The 21,670-nt window shown below is 40.2% G+C and overlaps 1 protein-coding gene across 2 annotated transcripts in view; it reads left to right on the top strand.

Annotated features, from left to right (window-relative positions):
- FAT3 (FAT atypical cadherin 3) overlaps positions 1 to 21,670 on the top strand; it is a 489,892-nt gene that overhangs the window by 307,085 nt on the left and 161,137 nt on the right. For both annotated transcript variants that reach the window (XM_045557142.1, XM_045557141.1), the window contains exon 3: positions 4,262 to 4,323. In XM_045557142.1, the coding sequence (XP_045413098.1) occupies positions 4,262 to 4,323 (62 nt within the window). The remainder of the gene's footprint in view (positions 1 to 4,261; positions 4,324 to 21,670) is intronic.

The following is a 21,670-nucleotide window of genomic DNA, read 5'->3' as shown; positions in this document are numbered from 1 at the left end:
TGACCATGACTACTTAGAACATTTTGAATTCTCTTTTGAACAGGCAGCCACATTTTTGTGCTCAGGCTGTTTCTCAGAGAGAGAGAGAGATTGTTAGATTCTCTTGTCCCCACAACAAAAAATCAAAAGCAGCCATTTTTAAAAATAATTGCATGGTTCCAGCCATATGCTCCCCCTACCCACCCTTCCTGAGTATCATTCACTTAGGACTGGCATAATTCCCCTCCTAAATTGGAGGTTTGCATATGTAATTATATCAAATGATGTGTTTGTTTATATCTCCAAACCACATTCAAAAGCTTGCCTATGATTTATTTTTGAAATTCAATTTCATCATGTCAGTCCTCAATTTACTGTGCCCAGTGGGTCTACAGTTTCATGTGTGATGCACACGCCTCTCTCTCGCATAGATTACAGAGTGGGGGCTGCCTTCCACAGTGATGAGTCAGAGCGGTTGAAAAAGGAGGTTGCTTTGTTTTATCTTCTTCTCTATTCTGAGATACAAATGGATTCAGCTACAACAATGTAGTTAAAAATGAAGATGCAGCCTTGGTAATTTTACTAATCCCTCTGGCCTGTGAAGGCTGGCTCGCTGCATCCCCTTCTGACTGTAAAAAGTGATGGTGCTATGGAGGCGCGATGCACAGCTCATCATAAGTGTAACCTTTAGAAGGAAGAAAATTTTTGCTCCTTCTTGGTTTAGTCCTGGCTTGATAACAAGATTTATTATATTTTTGGTGCAAATAACTACCAGTTGTTGCTTTAATCCAAAAAGTTCAATGTTTCTATGTTCCAGATTCCCATAGACAAACCTAATTACTCTATTCATTCCAACCCTTCTTCATGCCTGATTCCTAAACTGACTCATTCATTCATTTGTTCATTTAAGTATTTTTAAGTGTCTACCTTTTCCAAACATGAAAGACTTGGTAAAACCTAAAAGTCAGGGTTTATGGTTTTCTACCAATTTTCTACCAATTTTTACAGCTTTTTTGATATATAATTTATATACAATAACATTCACCCATTTAAAGTATACAATTCAGTGGTTTTCAGTATTTATAGATTGTGCAACCATCAGCACGATCTGTAATTTTAGAACATTTGTATCTCTCCAAAAAGAAACCTTATACCCATTAGTGGGCCTATCCGCCTACCTCATTTGATTTCCTACTGATTTCCACTTTTAGATTTTTTTTTCTTGTCTTTTACTTCATATTTATGAAAATAAAGGTATTAGAAGCCCAAAGAACTGAAACCTGCAGAGGTTTTCCTGCATCACTGCTCCAGGAGCAGAAACTGCCTGGCTTTCTCACAGCTCCAGGTTCAGTGTGGTGTGTGTGTTTCAGACTTTTCAGGAAGCCTGTCTCTTTCTTTGTTGGCTGATCGATATGTGAGAAACGCATGCTGGCGAGGGTATGCAGATGGAAGGAGACCACGTTGCTCTCCCAGTTATACGTGGGCATTGTGAAAATAAGTGAATGCCCTAACGGGTGACCCCAAAGAATCAATCGGAGAGGAACCTGACCTCCTTCCTGTGCACAGTCACACCACAGTGGGCAAGTAGGACCTGTGATGACACGAGAGTCCCCAGGGGAACAGAAGGCAAGGGGGCCCTGGTCTTTTGTGCCTGGAAGAGCAGCAGGGTAGAGGCCAACAGCCCTTTTACCCATTTATAGCCTCAATAATAACAAGCATGTCTCATTCCCAGTGTGTCCTCTAACAGGTGAGCCTTCATGAAAGCCTCCCCTTCCTTGTGACAGTTACTCCCTACTTAGAAAGAGCCTCTGTGACATATTACCTTGTTGGATAGCATGGCCTGAAAATGAAGGTGTCAGATTCATGTTAGACGCCCACTGGTGCGACCACACAGATGCTTCAGCAATAGCAATCAGAGCTGTGTCCCCTTTATTCCTCCTTCATCGCCCCACCCACCAGTGCTCCCCACATTATTCCTCCCACCCCACCACGCACACACTGAGCCCGACAGCCGGACCCAGAGGCAAGAGCAGCTCAGTGGATTTCATTCTTGGACGTGGCGGGGCAGCAGAATTAATGTCAATAAGAGTCAGAATGAGATTTAACAAAAGATAGAGAAATTAGCGCCTTTCTTAGAATCCGAGGACCATCTCAGCCCTCATCCCAAGAGATACAGCAAATGAGGGGGTGTGTGGGAGACAAAATCCATGTTTTTAGTTTCCCAGGTGATTCTGATGGTCAGCTAGGGAAGGGAAGTCACTGATCCTCTCACTTGAAACTCTTGGTGGGAATCTTCCATAATCCCATGATCTCTGATAGTAGTAGCTCCTTACATCCAAGAGTGCCTCTGCATTGCTCCATTTACATAGAGAAACTCTGTTAATGGTTTTAAATGAATGCAAATGTCACACACACCTCCCCCACCCAAAAATACGCTCTCACACACAAAACAATACCCCCCTGAAGGAACACATTCTAAGTCTGTGGCAAAACTGAAGGTTAGAACATAATCGATTTCTTCCACGGCAACTTTACATAACCAGGAATTAATGAATTCCTATTCTTTGTTCTAAGTGGGGAACTAGGTGGGCACCAGAGCCTCAGAATCAAAAGATAGGCTCTTCTCATGAAGAAACTTGAGAAACTTTAGTTTGTCTAGTGGGAAAATACATGTGCACAAAGGATTCTAGTATAGGGCAAGGAGCGACGATATTGGAGCACTGGTCATGTGGGGGCCATAGCAGATGGCATCTACCCCTGTTAAAGGGGACTGGCAAAAGCTAACACTTGATCTACATTTAGAAAATCTAGCTCAGCATAGTGTTGCACAGCTTGGTGAATATAGCTCATCATAGTGTATTGTACATTTCAAAATTGCTAAGAGTAAATTTCAAATGTCCTCACCACAAACAAAAAGGTATTTGAGGTTATGGATATATTAATTTGCTTGATTTAATTATTCCACGTAGTAGTCATACATCCTAACACGACTTTGTACCCATAAATATATACAACTATAATTTGTCAATTTATAATGAAAAGAAAAGAACAGAAGAATCTGTGGGTGAAGCAGTGGGGTGGGGCACATTCCAGAGTGAACTCACAGGAAGGCAGATCATTTGTGCAGTGGAAACACAGGTTTCCCTCCCTGGGGGGTGTAGAAGTAGAGGGCAGTGGGGCAGGTTGTAAACAGCCGTGCTACCCTGAGCGGGAAATTATTTTGAGGGCCATGGGGAGCCATTTAATTTCCTGTGGTCTCTTTTTGGCTTTCTCTAAACTCCATGTACTCCCGCCCCCCATTTCTATATAAGACAGAAGCTTGAGGTCAAGAGCTTGTCCACAGGCCCCAGCGAAATACCCTTTCCATATTTCACCTTCCTCACTAGCGTTGGGAACAAGCTTTTCATCTGATTTTCTCTGTTCTTTCCTTGTCTATCTGAATATGCCATGAAAATAGCACAACCCTTATTCTCTTCAGGGATGTTGTAGAATTGAGAAATGGAAAATAAATTTGACCTCCTAATTGCCATTTGACAATAAGAATAATAAAACCTGCAAAAGACAAATTGGTGCAATAAGCTGGGAGGCCTTGAAGGTTTTGTCTTCTCATTTTCTTTTCTTTGTCTTTATACTCAAAGGGGTGATTCATTTATGAAAAATGCCGTTGGAAGGAAAGATAGAGAGATATTTTCCATGTGGAACTTATTTCGTATCAAGAATCAAACACATAAAATGATAAAATTACGGTGTGAGATCTTTGGTGTGTAAGAGTTATTATATTTGAAATAATTATGTGTACAAGTAGTTACTACAGAAATAACCTTCTTTGTCACCTATAACAAAAATTATGTAAGCGCATAAAAGTTAAACAAGAAAGTGCTGTTTCTAGCCTGAATCTAATCAGCCTAAACAACCTATTAATTGTTCAAGAACTCTAAAATCTTTAATGAGGTTCCTACTGTAGAATTTCAGTCGTATGCAAATTAATCATTGAAACTCCTCATTATCAGAAAAACAATGGTTCTTTAGTGAGTTTTTATATCCCTGAAGTGATTACAATACCTCAGTGGTGACAGAAAGAACTGAAACAATTTTTTCAGGTTTTCTTTGTAAATTTTATTTTCTGTTAAGAATAATTCCTGAGACCATTCGGATTGTCACTGGGGATTGATTGGAAAGTTACTGTTCCTCACCACTTTTGCTTTTCCTTTAACTGTTTCCCACGCTCAGTAAGCTACTTGCCCCAGATATTTAAAAGTCAAATATTCTCATTTCTACACAGGTCTGATTACAACAACTTCAAGGAAATTGGATCGAGAACAGCAGGCAGAGCATTTTCTGGAGGTAAGTGCATAGAGGGAACTGGAATTCATTAAAACTGACTTTTACTAAACTTCTTTAACCTTCAACGTAAACTAGAACTTTAAATATTTGAACAGTGGGTTTCAAAATGAAGATATTTCTCTTGGTCTGATTTGTTCAGCATTTGGAGATTTCTGGTGCATTCTTCCCAACGTGCCTCTCTGTGTGGAGCAAGGGTGGTAGAGCGGCCTTTGCCTTTTGCTAAACACAGGCAGGTGTGCTAGCATCTCTGCCTCTACTGAGGGCTCTTCTGTCGATAATCAGAAAGAAAGCTCAGGAGCAGAGCCCTGTGAGCCACTGGGACACAGATGTAAAAAGGGAAGGAGCAAAAGTGCACCGTTGGTGAAGAAGTACATTGCTGTCCTCCTCCTCTCTTGTGTTGGGGAGAGGCTTGAGGGAGAGACGGCTGCTGGTTCAGTCACTGCCCGAGATGACTGTTTCTGAAACCATAAAATGGACACCTATAATTCATTAAGACAGAAACAGCAGCAATATAAACTCTAAGAGCATTTTTTCTGGAGAGGAAAAAAACCCACATGAGATGAGAAAACAGATAGGGAAGAGCTTTGCAGAACATTCTTTCTATGCATATCGAGTATCTTTATTGGGAAGCTTGAAGTCTGGGTAGTTTGTATGACACTGTGATTGAAGTGTGACATGGAACAGATGACAATGATTAGCACTGAGGGCTTTGTTAAGGGTTTATATGTATTCATGCTTCTAAAATGATCTTTTAGTCCCTAAGAACCACATACTGAAATTCGCCGTTCCTCCTCACACATGCACACACGCACACACACACCGCACACTCATCAAATCATATGTGGAATCTCTTCTGGTATCCTCCTTTAAGTCAGTTCTCCAGTAATGACTTATTTAAAGAACAACTAAACTAGAAGTCAGGACATGCGTCTTGGAGCTGCCCTGACCTGATGAGCTTGAAGCTTTGGATGATGCTATTTAATTGCCCTAGACCTCAGTTTCCTCTACTGTGAAATCTGGCAGATAATTACTATCCCATATACCTCAAAGGATCACTATTAAGATCAAACCTTATATTTTGTATCAAAGTATTTTCAAAACTCTTAAAAGTATTACACATAATAAGGAATTATGCAGCACTATGATAATCCTTTTAAAACATTGCTATCATCTCATAAAGATAAAAGACTCCAGGCTGCCAAAAAATAATTATAATAATTCTATTCTCAAAATTATATTAATGGGCTGCAATACTTACCTGGTCTGGAATTGGAGTACATTTGCCAAAATAATAGCATATTATTATATTATATTTATGTGCTTCTTTCTTCTCCAGAAGAAAGTCCAAGACACCTGGAAAGGCTGTGTTCTTAGAGAGCTGAACCCATTCCCTCCCAGCAGGAAGCAGGGAGGCCTCTTACTAGCAGGGAACCTGGCTGAGATCACTCACTGCCTTGTTCCTCGCACAGTGGGGCCAGGGGTGTGTGGTGCAGAGTGTGACTGATACAGGTTCGATCTATGGTAGAGAAACAAGGAAAGAGTGTTTTCCAAGCATTTGAATTCACTTCCCAAAAGAACCCTTAATGGCTTCATGTCCTTTAAAGACTTATATAAGTACTAAGTAACATTTTGATACTTTGAACCAACATAGATTGGGATCTAGAATATCATTTCTCAGCACAATTGAATATCTCCTTATCAGAAATGCTTGGGACCAGAAGTATTTTTGGAACTTGGAATATTTGCCTTGCACCTAATTGAGCATCCCTAATCTGAAAATTCAAAATCCAAAATGTTCCAATGAGCATTTCCTTGGAGCATCATGTTGGCACTCAAAAAGTTTCTGATTTTGAAACATTTCAGGTTTTGGATCTTTGGATCAGGGATAGTCAACGTGTACCTGGTGTAATCTGCATAGGGAAGCAGGACAGCATAGCAATTAACCTCGTAGGGTTGCTGGGAGATTAAAATATGTGTAAAACATCCAGTCCCGTATCTGGTGCTAAGTAGATGCTCAGAAAAGTATACTTACAATTGTTGTGATTTAATTATTATCATATGGTGATATAATACCTGAACCCTCCTAAAGATTCGACTGCATCTCCCGGCTCTAGCAAGGATAGTAGCTCCAGGCAACTGAAATGCAGAAGGAGCCCCAGGTGGCAACCACTGGACTCAGGCTGTATACCAGGGACTGGCCCAAGCGCTTAGGACACAGAGTGAGCAGGGAGGCACATGGTAAAGGAATAAATGCTGTAACTGCAGAGAGAAACGCTCTGAGGACACCAAAAGGTGGTTCCATGACAATGTCCAAAAGTCAGGGAGTGGCAGGCAACATTTAGTAGACAGGTTAGGAGGGCTCTTCCAGGAGCTAATATTTGGTGCATTTGGTGACATGATGCCAAGATCGTGTTCATGAAACAGAAGCGAGGCCAGTGTAATGGGGGGTGTAATGCAGAGCAGGGTAGGAGGTGGGGTGATGGGAAATCAAGTTGGGAAAGCAAATGAAGGGCTGTGCAAGAATGCTGCATTTTGTCCTGAGTGCAGTGGAAAGCCATTAAGCAGGATGGCCAGATGAGACTGCCATCGTAAGGATGGCTGGCTGCCCTGCTGGGCAGAGATGGGGGGGAGGGGGGGAGGGGAGGACCATAAGTGGGGAAGCTTTTATAGAGATGCAGGTGAGAGATGATGGTGGTTTGAAGGAGGGTGAGGGCAGTGGGTCAAGAAGCGAATTGTTGTCTAACACAAATCCCATCATGATCCCGGCTAACAAGCAGCACACTGGCTTTTCTAAAGTCTTCAGAGTGGATATTTTTAAAACTGTAGGTCATCTGAATCATGCCAGCCTGGCCTCCAGCACACCCCGTTGCCCTCTCCAGCTCCCAGGAGTCCCACCACATGCACTGTTTCATTTAGTAAATCTCCTGCTAAGGCTTTCAGAGACCGGCTGAACCACAATCCCTCTCTCTCCGCCTCTCTACTTCTCTCTCTCTTCTCTCTCTCTCTCTCTAGTACACTCTCTTGCTCTCACTCTCTAAATTGTACAATTCACATTATTTTTTTTCTATATAACATTGCTGTGAGAGCTTGAACAATATTCATTTTTTTTTTTCTAAATGGATCATGGAAGGAATATTGCCTTAACTTAGCCCTGCACAAAATAAGTAAAATAATTTCATTTGCGTGCAGCATAGAGTTCTCTGTGGTACACAAATTTTGTAACTGCTGATACATTTTGTGAGTTGTAAGGCCCGGGTGTGTGTAATTAACCTCCTGGAGAGTCTTTACTTGCCAAGATAACTGTATGCTCCTCTTAAACTCATATTAACCTTCTGGCTCTATTTCTTCTCTCTCCTTCCCAATAAAGTCAAATTGGCTCTTTTTGAAAAGGCCCATTTAGAAGCTTACCTGGCAGGTACAGTTCTGAATAGGTAACCAGGAGAATAGTGATATCAATGATTTGTTTGTAGTTTGCTACCCCCATGATAGAAAACACGTTAATTGTATACTGTTGACACTGTACATAGGTTTAAGATATTTAGCTTGACTGTGTATGGGCTATAAGCGTTTTTGAGTCTGTAGAGCATCTGCCTTAAATCTGTGACTATAAAAGGAGGGTTGTCATTATCAGAATCCAAAGGACTTTCTAAGGCAATAAGAGCAGCAAAGAACTGTAGGCAAATTCACAAGTACAGCTTATACTTTGGTGAATTCTATGTGTTAACTCTTGCCTGGTTTGGATGTCTGTTATGTGAAAATATTGGCCTGAACTTCTCTCCCTACCATAAAATGCAAAAATAGAGAGTTTTTAGCTTAGCTTACTCTAAGTCATATACATTCCTTGATACCCAGTTATGATTATAGACGAGACAGAAGGCTAATTCCAGCATATAGATGCACAGTTAATAATGGATCCATAAACCAAACAGCGAATTAATGTTTTAGCTTAGTGGTTGTGACGCTGGCCCTGATTACTTCATTATCAGGGAAGGCAGCCGTGAAACAGGGAAAAAACGCACTAACTCTTTCTTAGAATCTAATCACTTGTATGGACCTTTTTTCCACCTCTGAGATGTTTAAGCTCCCTGTGGGCATGAAACTTGATTTATCAAGAGAGTGAATAGAAGGTGTACAGGAAAATTTGCATGCTAAATTCAGGCCTGCCTGTGATCACATTTTGGTACAGCTCACAGAGCTTAGATAGGCTGATGAACCTCTCTGGACCTTCTTTCCCTCATCTGTAAAGTGAGGATAACAGTTCCTTCCCTGGGGTTGGTATAAAGAGTGCATGAAATGACAGGTGAAACGTGCTCTGGACGCCGTCCTTTAGACAGTATGCATTCCATGAATGGTGGTCGTGGTCAGCACAGACTGTCTTGCTCATCTCTATTCAGAGCATTTCGTTCAGCAGCCTGGAAACGGGACACTCAATAAATGTGTGAATGGATGATTACATTAAGTGACCTTCACCTGGCCTCCTAAATGAGATCCTGGAGAGGGGATGTTAACACACAGGGAAAAGCATGGGTTTAGAGACAGAAGGAAGGAATACTCTGCCTCTTTCCATCTGCATGAGCTTTGCCAAGTTCAATTAACTTTGATCTTCTTTTTCCTATCTGTAAAATGGGGTAATAATTCCCACCTCATAGATAAACTGCAGAGAGAGCCTGGCACACACAGAACCCACTCACCCATGCCTTGCCCCCTCCCTCCCCTCCTCCCCCCCTTGTCCTCAACAAACTCCTTGTCAGTTCCCTTTCTTTTTCTGTACTAGCTCCAGTAGTTTGACTAGCTTATAGCACTTTGATTATTCTTAAAAGATATATCTACTTAAATAATCCTATAGTCCTGGCTTAATTATGTGTGAATCTTTATCTTGGTTGCTGAAAGAGTATTATTTTGCCTCCCTTTTGATCTTGAAATGCTTCTCTGTTCAGGGCTGGCTGGTTCTGATAAAAGTCTCCCAAAGAGAACAGAGAGTATTTCATTTGCAAATCAAAAAAGATGACGAGGCCCCAGCAGCCAGCATGAAGACAGAGGATGAGAAATTATGTCGTATGTGTGCATACCACTTGGAGCAGCCCAGGGAACGTGGCAAGATTTTATGGGGAAGCTGGCACAAATAACAAAACGTATTACAGAGGGTTCGCTAGCTCTGTAGGAATGTATATTATTTAGCATCTGTCCATTTAACGAACTCATCCATCGTCCTCTGTAAGATACGATTCATGTGACTATTTTTCCCTCCTGTCTGAAATCCTCATCCCTTTTTATAGTTTTAGTTTCTGAGGGAAGAAATACTGCTCTTCAGTATGTTTTTATAACATTACCTCTTGCCTTAGGATGCAAATTGATTTCTTCAGTGAGTGTACACCTTTAGTGGTTTCTTACTTTGGGAGACATCTGCTTTTCAAATGATGATCATTTCTGGTGGAGAAGAACTGCGGGCCCATTTCAACCCATTAAACAGTCTGCATTTTTATAACTTAACTCTAAGGAAAATGGAAGTTTCTTTCATTAGGCTCTTCTTTCTGCCATGCTCAAAAAACTCTTCAGGAATATCAGTAGGCCCTCAAAAACAATGGCATGTCCATGCATAAAAACAGCAGTGTGCACCCAGGCATCAGCCTCAGAAGGAGAGGTGGTCACAGATTCTTGTTCCAGACCTCCCAGGAGAGCGCCATGCACAACCGTGCCAAATAAATGCCTTGTGACATTGTGACGTGGCGGCTAACCTCCTTCCACCTTCTCCTTCCATTCTCTCTTTGCAACTATCCCTTTTCTGGCCTTGGTTGTTAACATTCTTCTTGCATCAACTTCAATAAGCTAATGGTAATTCACTCTTTCTGTTTTTTCTTCCTTTCTCAAAAGCTTTCAAATGCCTATTCAAGGTCTGGCCAATGTCAGGAGCCAAGGTTATGCTATTGGAGTTAGTGTGTTCTTCCCACTATATGTTTTTTCCTTTGATGTTCACACTAAGGTCTATTAGAGTACTAAACTCTGCAGATTATGTAGGGGAGCCACTTTGGTTAGCTGCGGTCTTGGCATCAAGGAGCTGTGTGTCATTCATATATTCCAAACTGTTCTCTCCAATTGTGTAGATACGGAAACTGAGACCTAGAAAAGAGAGGAGAGAGATCCAAGGTCACACAGCCACTTCATAGTAAAATCCACAGCTGGTCTTCTCCTCTTCATAGAACAGATGTGGCTCTAAATATCCATCGTCTCATTGAAAGGTGGCAAATCAAATCATCTTTTCTCATTCTCATATCAGTAGGCTAGTCAAGGGTGGCCTTTGGTACTCCAAGGAGTGTTGGTGATGGTGGTGGTGATGGTAGTGATGATGATGTTAGTGGGGGTGGTGGTGCTGGGTGGTGGTGGTGGTAGAACGCCTATGGGGGAGGAGTGAGGGTTGCCATTCCTAATCCTACAGAACAGTCCAGGTTGGTGTGGACTCTTTCTGCAATATTTCCAGCGGTGTGAATTGCAGATGTACTGCTTAATTTTCCCAATTGGTAAATACTGCATCAGACACTTAAAAACAAACTTTTCAAAGCAAATAGTAATTCTCAGAGCTGGCACATTCGAAGCAGAGATTGCAAAGTGCCCCAGGGATGAGCAAGCAATTAAGAGGAACAGCACCTGCAGGGGCAGGTGGAGGGGGAAGTATGTGGTCCCACCTGCCCCTTTAAAGAGGCTCTTCCAGCAGCAGGTACAGAACCAGGCAGGCCAGTATCATCAGAAAGTCTTCTTTCCCTCCAAAAACAAAATCAGGTTTACATTCCAAATCTTTCTATTAGATGTTGACAATTTTCTTTCTTTTTTTTTTTAACACTGGAAACCAATGAGCCCCTGTTTTATGACATTTGATAGAAGAGAAATTTCTTTTCTTATGTGCCTCATAATTTGTAATCTTCTCACAATGAAGTAAGTAATTCACATATTTTGCAGAATGGAATTAGTTTCTTGTCTCCTCTTTACCCCACATCTTTTCAAAATGTGCCCTTTTGGGCCCATAACAAAATAAGAGTTGAGCCTGTGGTTGACCTTTAAAAGACTTATTGAGATCTGAAATGTTGGCATGTGAGGACTCAGCTCTCAGCTCAGTGCCATCTTCACACCGTCTCTGTCTGACCCAAGGAAAGGGGGTGGAGGGCTTTGGGTCCTTGGATTACATGGAGTTGCCTGGGCATTTCATCTGCTGTTTCCTGCCAGCAACAGTTCTTCACTTTTTAACCTTGCTGGTTAACCTCCAGGTTAATAATCCACAGGCAAACACTTATATACACTAGGAGAGTTGTCTGGAAAAAATCTTTGATTCCATAAATAACCACCTCTAATTTACCTGTTGGTGAAAAGTTGTGTTTGTTTTGCTTCCCCTTAAATCCGAACACTGATTAGTAGAGCAACAGTAGATGAAACCTGGAGCTTGGAGCTGGGGAGGTCCTTCCATGCAGCGGCTCAGCCCAGAGATGGAAATGAGCTGCATGAACTACTCTGCTCTCCCATGCTGCATGGGCAGATCATTGCTCCAGGCAGGTCACAGCTTGCTGAGCTGTGCACACAAGCTGTAGGGAACTGAGGCTCTGCTTTGTTTTCAATTATGAATGGCTCCTGAATGTGGTGCTATGTTGCTGCTCCCTTTAAGTCTGCTGGGCCAAGCAGTTGTAACATCCCCAAGCTCTGATTGGGTTCTGGGGGCAGGGGAAGGGGACCTATTACCCACAGTGGCTAATATTGCACAAACAGCTTATCCCTTCTCAGAGAAGAGTTGTGGAGTTTCCTGCATGGCTCTGAACAGTCATGAGAACTCCCAACTGTGAATGCCACATCCCGGGAGCCCATACTGGCTTCTTCCCTATAGTGCAGTGATGGTAAATTGATCCTCTGTCCTTTGCTTCCATGGCTCTTTTTCCCTCTTTCCTTTGTGTTGTTTTCCTAGTTTATTTTGTGCCACACACTTTCTGAGCTGCAGAATGATCTGTCCAGTGTAATTTCATTTGAGCCCTTCAGAAACCACCCAAGCCCATGCGTAATACCAGATGTGTATGACCCAGTTGAGCACTTATTAAGTCTGTCTATGGGAATATAAAAAATGTAATGGCAGCAGGTTTAGAACATGAGATTCAACTCAAGTGTTTCTGTTAATAATCTGGAAAAATTACTTTGGCTTGCTTCCTCCTACAGTGGGCAGCTTTGTTCGAATGAGCTGTTGTTTCAAGACCTTTCAAGTGACTTGCTCTTGTGGCAAATCAGGGGCTACCAACCTCATTTATTTTGTGGCAAGACTGGTTTAGTGAAATACTGAGAGGGTTGTCAGCATTAGGATGTAGAAGACCGTAACAAAAACATGTCAGGAGGGCTCTGGATGTCAGAGCCAAGGAAAATAGGTTGGTATGTTGGAACAAATGCTATCAATTCCTTCAAAATTGAGAAAACATGTACTAAATTTGGTTATTTTATTTTTTGGATCTAGAACTGTATGTATTTTACACAATTATTCAATAAGACTTAGTGAAAAATAAAACTTCTCTTATAAAACAATGTCCTGATTGTGATAGTCCCTTTAAAGCTTATATCAAACTGCTCTGCTATAATCCTCTGCTATAAATGTAGTAGAGATGCTTAAAGCACAGGATTTTGAGACAGACAGATCTAGCCACTGTGTGACCTTGAGTCAAATTACTTAATCTAAACCTTAGTTTCATTACCTATAAAACTGGGACAATAATAACCTTCTTTGTAGGATTTTGTAAGGATTAGCATGTTGCATGTGCACTGCACATATTAAGTGTTTAATTTATGTTAGCTATTATGATTAGAAGCTTAAAATTGTTCCTTGTGATTCCTGAGGCATTCTTCTAGGACAGCATTCAGAGTGCTTCAGGCATTATATTATGCATTGTATTTATAGTTTGACTCACTGATGTTGAATATACCTATGATACTTTAATAAGATGGCATCTATGAGTGAGCCTAGAGAAATTCCTCGAGCATAGTACATTGCTTTCTTCTTTAATTTCCTGAAGAAGAGCCCCAAATTTCAGACATTTATTGGCTTCTATTAGCCAACATCCATTTAAATGGATTCTAGCCCCATGTTAAGTTGGAACAGCTCATTCTCCTAAAATAGGCTAATGAGTCAACCATCAGTCTGACATGGCTCTGAAGGTCATTGGGGCTCTCTTGTTGGATCTGTGGTCCCTCTCTCTGATTTTCTAAGCCAGAATCTGAGATGGAGACTAAGGCATGCAAGCTCTAATGGCAGAGTGGTAGCCTTCCCAAGAATCCAGGAGTTCAGTAAATTAGTCTTGAGACTAGGATGGGACAGTTAGCTAATTTCCCCAGATCAGCTATCTCGAGACCTAGCCAACCTTGTCAGTAACCCCAAGCTTTCCCTCAGAATCATAACCCCTTTAAGGCTTTAAATTTTGTTTAGTTATTAATGCAGTATGTATATTTAATATTTAAGCACCCAATAGGAATTTTTTTGTGTTTGATTCAGATGTCAAAACCTCAACTGTTTAGAAATAATAAACTGGGTATGAGCATTCAGGAGATTCTTGGTGGAGGTAATCCACAGCATGGTTAATATCCATATCAGCAACAGATGTCATAATTTAAAAAGCAATGTCCTTAGTAGTTTCAAGCTCCACTTCTGCTTCAGGCCATTCTCAGCTCTCTTAGCAAGCTGCAAGATGAGCTGCACAGGGATTCCACATCCTCCTTCTTCCTGGCCCCACCTTTGGGGAAGGTAACCAGAAGGAGGGAGGGCCAGAGCTGAGGAGTACTTCTCTTCATACCCCAACACCTAGAACAATGCTAAGGATATAATGGGCGCTCAGTGAATGTTGGTTGAGTTGAAATGTAGGGCTCCAGGTGACCCACAAACCAGATAATCCATGCTTCAAAGGGCACAGTGATCTGTACTGTCCAGAGATCCACAGAAAGAGGGTTGAACACACAGAAGAGCCGTGTAGGCATGAAGTTTGCAGAGTTCTTGGGGTTCCAGCCATCATGCAAGATGGGAAAGGGCTTCATCCCACTGCATCCCTGTACCAAGCCTCTTGCCAACCCCAGCTCGTGTTTGGAGCCTAAAAGCAGTTCCTAAATCACATTTACCTACCCGAAATCTATCATCCTCAGGAGGTCATAAATATATAATTCAGAAGGAAGATCTTAGATTTTTCATGAGGTATCCTGTTGTAATTCCTGGCATGCCATTATGCACTTTTAAAGATGCTGATAAATCTTAAAATGAGACATGGGGCTAAGCTCCAGGCTAATGTATACTTTGCTGTTATGTAATTGAGATAAAATATACTTTAAGGCGACTACTTTCAAATAAAATAGAAAAGGTCAATATTTTTAAAAATGTATAAGTACTCATTAGTAGCCCTCTTAGGAAGCCATACGAAGGCAAGCACTGTAAACAAGGCAGCCAGCACCCGCAGAGTAGAGGGTTCTGACCAGTCCAGAATGTCTTCTGACCTTTTCCGTATAGAGAGGGACTTAATTTGTTCTTATTTTGTTTTTAAATTGAACTATGTGAAATAAACTTTTGACTCCATAAGATACCAAATGACTGAATTTTTCTCTTCATGGTATAGGGGAGGCTCCCTCTCACTGAGAATAATTTTGGCGAAGTCTCAACTTTGCACGTTCCATTATTACCATGCGAAGGCCTAAGGACTTCTCCTCATTAGGTGAAGACGTCAGAAAGGCTGCAGTTAAATTTAAGACAACGTTATAGCCTTGCCTGCAGGGAGACATAACAACAGTAGACAGGCTCTGGAGGTATGCAGGAATTAGAGATGCGCTTGTTTGGTTTCAGCCAGAGAACATGATGGGTTTTTTCTATTTAGCATTTTTACAACAGGAGATGTTGTTCTGTCTCTATCAGCAGTAGCCAGGGCATGCTTGCTCAACCTCTGAAGAATTACAAATCTTTCTGTGCAAAGCCCTGACAGACCCATGATGTGCGTTTTGATACATGCAAAAAAAAACCCATTTACCCATCTTCTAAAATGATGCTTCCAGGAGCAATTCATTTAAAAGTACCTGTCATATCACAAGGACATCAACATGTAAGGAAGAGTGAACTCAATTTTTAATGGTTTAAAGCACGTGTATATATACCTCAGTGAAAGGGAGAAAATTAGAATCTATTCCAAAAATCCTCTTTTAGAAATTGCACAGTGTGTATGGTAGGATTTTTAAAATACAATTATTTCTAATTATAAAATAATTAGAAACATATAACTATGATGTATGAGAAACATATAAAATATAATATATGCTCATTGTAGAAAAAACAAAGAGAGACAAAGACATCAAAATAAGCAAATAGGAAAAATTTAGTAACACCCATAACTTCTCCATGCAATGATGATCACTTTTTACATTTTGGTACATAGTCTTTCAGAACCTTTTTTGGCATTTATGTATATATACACATATATTTCATATAATCCTGCATACAATTTTCCAAAAATTATAATAATACTGTACATATTGTTCTGTAAGCTTTTCTGTTTATGAACTTACTCTGGAAATTTTTCTACATTAATAAATTCACATTCAGTATGCTTTTTTTTTTTTTTGGTTGTATGGGATCTCATTAAATAGCAATCTGTGGTAGGGTTTGTATTAGGACCACCCGTCACTTTTTCTAGAGGACTGCATGTTACAGCGCAGCCCCCCACACCCCCTAGGCTCGCTTCTGTAGGGTTGGTTTGGTGCCCACTTTCAGGCCATTTAATAATCCTATTTTCTGCCTGTGGATCAGCTGAAAGACAGACCCTGGACATCACCTAATGTAATTTAGCAGATTGTTTCAGACACTTGATCAAACTGCACACAAATATGAGCAAAAATCTATCCCTTGGCTGGAGTTGCAATACTCTACCTTATAGTATTCACTTATTGAAGGAAAAATGATACAGTGTAAGAAAATTTTTATATAAATATCTCTGAAATATTTCAAAAAAAAACCCCTACTACTTATTAATTCAAGTCATTTGGGAAATTATATCAGAAACCTGAACATCTAACCTAATTATATAACCTTAGACATCTGAACAGATTGCCCACAAATATGAACTACTCCCTTCTCTTCGAGTGTAGATTAATATTCTGCCTTCTAATATTTTCTCATTGAAGGCAAAATGGTATAAGCATCTTTTCACAAAAGTTCAAGTAAATCCTACAGAATCATAAAATGTCAGAGCTAAATAGTACCTTAGAAGTCATCTATTAGATGATGGATTATTTAAATCCCAAATTAAAGATCTGGATAAACATTTGCCAAATGTGGGCATGCAAGTGACATTCACATTTGGCATAGCTGCCTGCATTCTCTACTGGTGACACATTGTAGTGTAAAAGGAGGGAAAGGATCCAAACCAAACTGTAGCTGAGGCTTGACATGTCTTTGAGAGGGCACATATGCTTTCCCCTGTTTAAAAGCAAAATCCCATCAGATAATGCAAGTAGAACCAGGAGAAGGAAGAGCAGCCTTCGACTCCCTCCACACATCCCCCATCAGGTCCAACTTTGAGCTGTTAAGTAAAAGGGACTCTGGAAAAGCTCTAATGAGCATGCCAAGAGCAAGTCATCTCTGCTCTCAGAGAAACTCCACTTTCAGACAACCTTGAAATGTGGTTTTCAGTAAGGGAGGGCAAGAAAAATAATATGCATCTGTGAAATATCCCTTTTTGAGAGTAAAAACATAAAGAAATATATAATTCACAAATACGAGTCTGTTGAGAGACCATAGATTACAAGGTCCTTAGTAACTATTTTTGTTTTCTTCCTGGCACTGAGTTTATACTTATTAGACTAGAAGTAAGCATTGGCTGAATTGAATTGAAAAAAAAATGATCTTACCTTCTCTCATTATTACATTTAGACAGAGGAAGGAAAAAACAACTCTCAGTTGATCTTTACAATATTAGTTCTTATCTGGGAGAAGCTTTACCTAACTAGGCCTATGCCCAGGTATTTCCAAGAACATAAATATGTAACTGTAGACACCTAACAGATGACAAGACCAGTTCATAAATCATAGAAGGGAAGCACCATCTATAAGGTTGCCAACTGGAAAGACAAATGTATCTGGACCTCTTACAGGTTAACTTCATTCTGTCATCCACAGGAGGGTTACTTGCCCCCAGAAGGACAGAATGCATGACTTCACAGTTGCTTAATAAATGGTGTTATCTGGAGATGTGTACATTTCCAAAGCCCAGCCCCAGCTTGCAAGCTTGAAATCAGCACTCTGACCAATTTGCATGTAACAGTGCACACTGCTTACCATTTCACACAGGTGTTCTGGCCCAAGGTCTGACATAGCAGACTTAAGGCAAGCTGGTGGAAAGTACAGCTGCTGGAAGAGATAAGTAGGCCCAGAGATGGACTCAATGATCTTAGGAATGATAAGTGAATCTATGAGAAGGGAACTGCCCTTGACTGTCACAACTGAGGTTTGGAGTAAGAGTTCAAAACTGCAAAGAATTATAAGCAAAGGGGAAAAGCATTGTTCCTACTGCTTTCTGTTCTCTCCTTGATTGTCATGCATTTCAATGGCATCCAGATGTTCCATTATTTTAGCTACCAACTTGGGAAATTACATTGTAGTTACTTTCAAAGTTGTCAGAACACTAAACTCAACAATGACAGTTTATAACCCATTTTCTCTAAAGTGCTCAATTTTTTTCTTAACCCTGATGGGCTGGTATTTAAATAAAGTAAGTCAGGATTCTGAAACTCAATTAAGTTCTGGATATGCAAAGTTATTCTTTGTGCTCATCCGCATGCATATTGGTTCTTACATATAATAATACTTACAGGGCATACTCTACTTTTCCTCTCTTTGTATCTAGATTTGTTTAAAAATAGGAAATTTGCTCTGTGCTTTAACTTTCAATAGTTGCACTCTTTAATTTAAAACTCAACTATTTAAGTTCCTTGGGGATTCAAATGTTGCATTTTTCAGAAAATTGAAGGCTAGTTAAAAAGGCCAATATTATTAATTTTGAAAATGCATATTTTCCCAGCTGAATCAAAAACATAATAGTATGTATATCATATTTTACAACTGATTTATTTAAGATTTCCCAGAAAACCCAGTTCATAATTTCCAGTCGCAAAGGGATGAAGTTCTTCAGTTTAATGCCTGCAGCATTCTTATGGTAATTTTGAAATTGGGAGACTTGGCCACATTCATAAATGGTAACTGTAGAAAATCGGCCACTTTCAAATCAAACAAAAGCATAAAGAACCTTGAGGATACTTTTGAAAAGAGGAGACCATTTCTAACAAGTCTAGTTACAGTGTCTATTCCTCAAGCAGATGAATGGAGAGTTCTTTTAAGACTATTGCTGTTTTTTTTCATAGACTGCTTGTATTATCTGTACAGTACTTAACACCCTGTTGAACTCAATAAATATGCAGTGGTGATAATATTATTGCTCAGAATTCATTTAGCACTTTCACATCTTTTGAGTGTCACAATGTTCTGCCTACTAGGTGCAGGGAATTTTAATTTAATGCTCATTCTGAAGCTTAAAGCTTGGAAGTGTAATGACCCATGTAAGATAATCCTCCACTCCAGCAGGACATTTTTGGAGCAAAGCCATCGCGTTGTCCAAGAATTCATTAAAAAGCAGAAAAACTTTACTTCCCACACTAAAATTCAGCAGTTCAGTGTACGGGCTTTCCCAATGTCTATCCTCCAAGCCATCCACATAATAATCCCCCAACACACAAAAAAGAAGACAAAGAAATTTTGAGATCTAGGATAATTAAATAGCTCAACCTCAATCAAACTTTGATCCATGGCAGAGGTTGGAATAGAAATCAAAAGGACCTGGAACAAGTTTTTTTATCAGGATAATGCAGTTTGTCCCTCAGCCTAATTCAGCTATCATGAGATTTTGGAATATCTGGCAGTTTTCCACATATTTTCTCCTATGAAGTTATATTTTCCTCCTGGATTAATAGAAACTATACACAGGCAGTTTTAATACCAATAATATCCTTGGTATCCTTGGTATTGACACAGTTCCTGGCTTCTAATAGGCACTCTGGAACATTTAGTTGAATGAATAGTTTATGAAGGGAAATACCAAATTGTTCTAGAAACTCTTGTCATGGTTATTTTATTTTTATTGCTTCTTTAAAAAGAGAAGTTGGGGTTACCTAACAAAATATTTAACTTTTTCTTATATCTCATTTGGGGCTTATGGGACAACTAGTCTACTTTTAAAAACGCTAATTTATCAAGAAATGTAATAAAATATCTTGGAATATTGAAACTGACACTAAATCAATATAAATTGTCAGGAGAATATGCAAATATTTGGTGTGAGATTTGGTTAACAGCACATGGTTGATAAAATAAATATGAATAATTAACTGTAGACATGCACATGCATGCACACACACGTAAGTACTTCTAGCACATAAAACATGATAATTACATTCAAGGTTACCCTAAAGCAGTTTGGGGCAGTGGAATAACATAAGTGAAGCGCTAATTAACTGTAGGACAGTACATAATAAAATTCCGTGCCCAACTGTGAGAAACGACCTGTGTGTGCTATAAAGTTAAGGGCTGGACTCACCAGGAAGAGGAGAGACTTGACCTGGGCCTTCGATAAGAAGAGAAACAATCTCATGATTTATGCAGAGACATAAGGAGGGATGGAAGTGGCACCCTTGGGAGACTGACCAGAGTAGCCTGACTGCCAAGGAAGTTAGGCTGGCATGAAAGTCACGTGCAAAGATAATTTATCTCATAAAAGAGGACTTTGGAGTTAGAAAGAGACTGGAATCAGGTGAGCCAGTTAAGAGGAGGAGATCCAGGGGTGAGGGGATGGCTACCCAAATGCAGGTAGGGGTATCAGTGACATAAAGGATATGGGCAAATGGGCAAAACTCAGTGACTGAATGGGAGAGTGGAGGGAGGAACAAGGGCTGTTCTTTGGCAGGGATGTCAGAAGCTGGTGTTCAGTAGAAGACCTGCATAGACATCCTAAGTTTGGTTGGCTTCATTTGTGTTTCTTCCCTTTAAATGATGTCACGTGATCATCCGGCCAGCTGCTACCTGCTCAATTAGCTCTTTTTCATTCACCGTCAGCCTATAATCTCAGGAGTGATCTACTCTTGCGCTTTGAGTTTCCAGTGCAGAAAAGAAGGCTTGCATAAGCATTTTCTGGAAAAATATACAAAAATCATTTTTTCCTTTTTTGTTGTAAATTTGTATTATTTTAGTTTTACTCGTTTCCATAAAGTTCTTGACACCACATGTTGTAATGATCTCTATGGCAACTGCAGTGTTTCTAGCACAGGTGAGTTGGACTCACATATTTTAATTTTCATGTGGTTGATGTGTTTTGGGAGTTTGACACTGAGGAGTAGGCAATTCACTCACCAGGGCCACTTTGTCTGATGAACACATCATCCCAACCTAATTGTTGTGTAGAAATGGAATCTAGAAAGAAAGAGATTCGTTTGAGGGAAGGGAGGGCAGTTTTCTTTTATGATTGTAGTAGTACATTAATGTTCCCACAGAGAATAATAACTGATGCAACATTTGCACAGCTGGAAGAAACCCCTTATTGCAGGCTGACATCGAGTACTATTGGGGGAAAGAGACTGGGTATAGGTTCAGGCACACCAGGGTTTGAGTCCAGATTCTGCCATATATTTGCTGACTGATCTAGAGCAAATTCTTATTCGATGATAGTTTCGGTGTCTTCAGCTGTAAAATGGAGATAATAAACAGCCACCTCATCGGGTTGTTTTAAGGGCTATGTAGAAAGCTTGTGTAGAGAGACTAACAAAATGTCTTGCATATAGCAATATATCAACTACTGTTAGTTCCTTTCTTCAAGACAAAAAACCCTGCATGTTTCATTGTTCCTAATACCTAGCATAGTCTTAGCATATTCAGTAAGTATTTTTTGCTCAGTGGATGCAAAAGCAGAAGGGCACTTTGAGGACTAGGGAAAATAGCAATATCCGTCAAATAGACCTGTCTGCCTTGCAGTGGGGGAACCTAATTCAGCACTTCAGCTAAAGCGCATCCACATAATTGTGGGTGTGTGCGTTGCACTTGCAAAGGTGAGCAGTGTTATCCTCTCACAGACCTGTCAGAAGGCTCATCATGACTCACCTCCTACAGATCTGGTGGTGAATTATATTATCAGAATGTCAGAATTATCTGGAATGGTTTTGTCACCCACCTGACAAGGGACCTCAGTTTGATACTGCTGTGTTTAAAATGGCTGAAAAATGTGGATGTTTTATGAGACTATGTATGAACATATATGGAAGATTTTTT

The sequence above is a fragment of the Lemur catta genome, chromosome 7 (genome assembly GCF_020740605.2).
Source record: "Lemur catta isolate mLemCat1 chromosome 7, mLemCat1.pri, whole genome shotgun sequence".
Classification (NCBI taxonomy): Eukaryota; Metazoa; Chordata; class Mammalia; order Primates; family Lemuridae; genus Lemur; species Lemur catta.
This window is presented reverse-complemented; position numbering and strand designations above follow the sequence as displayed.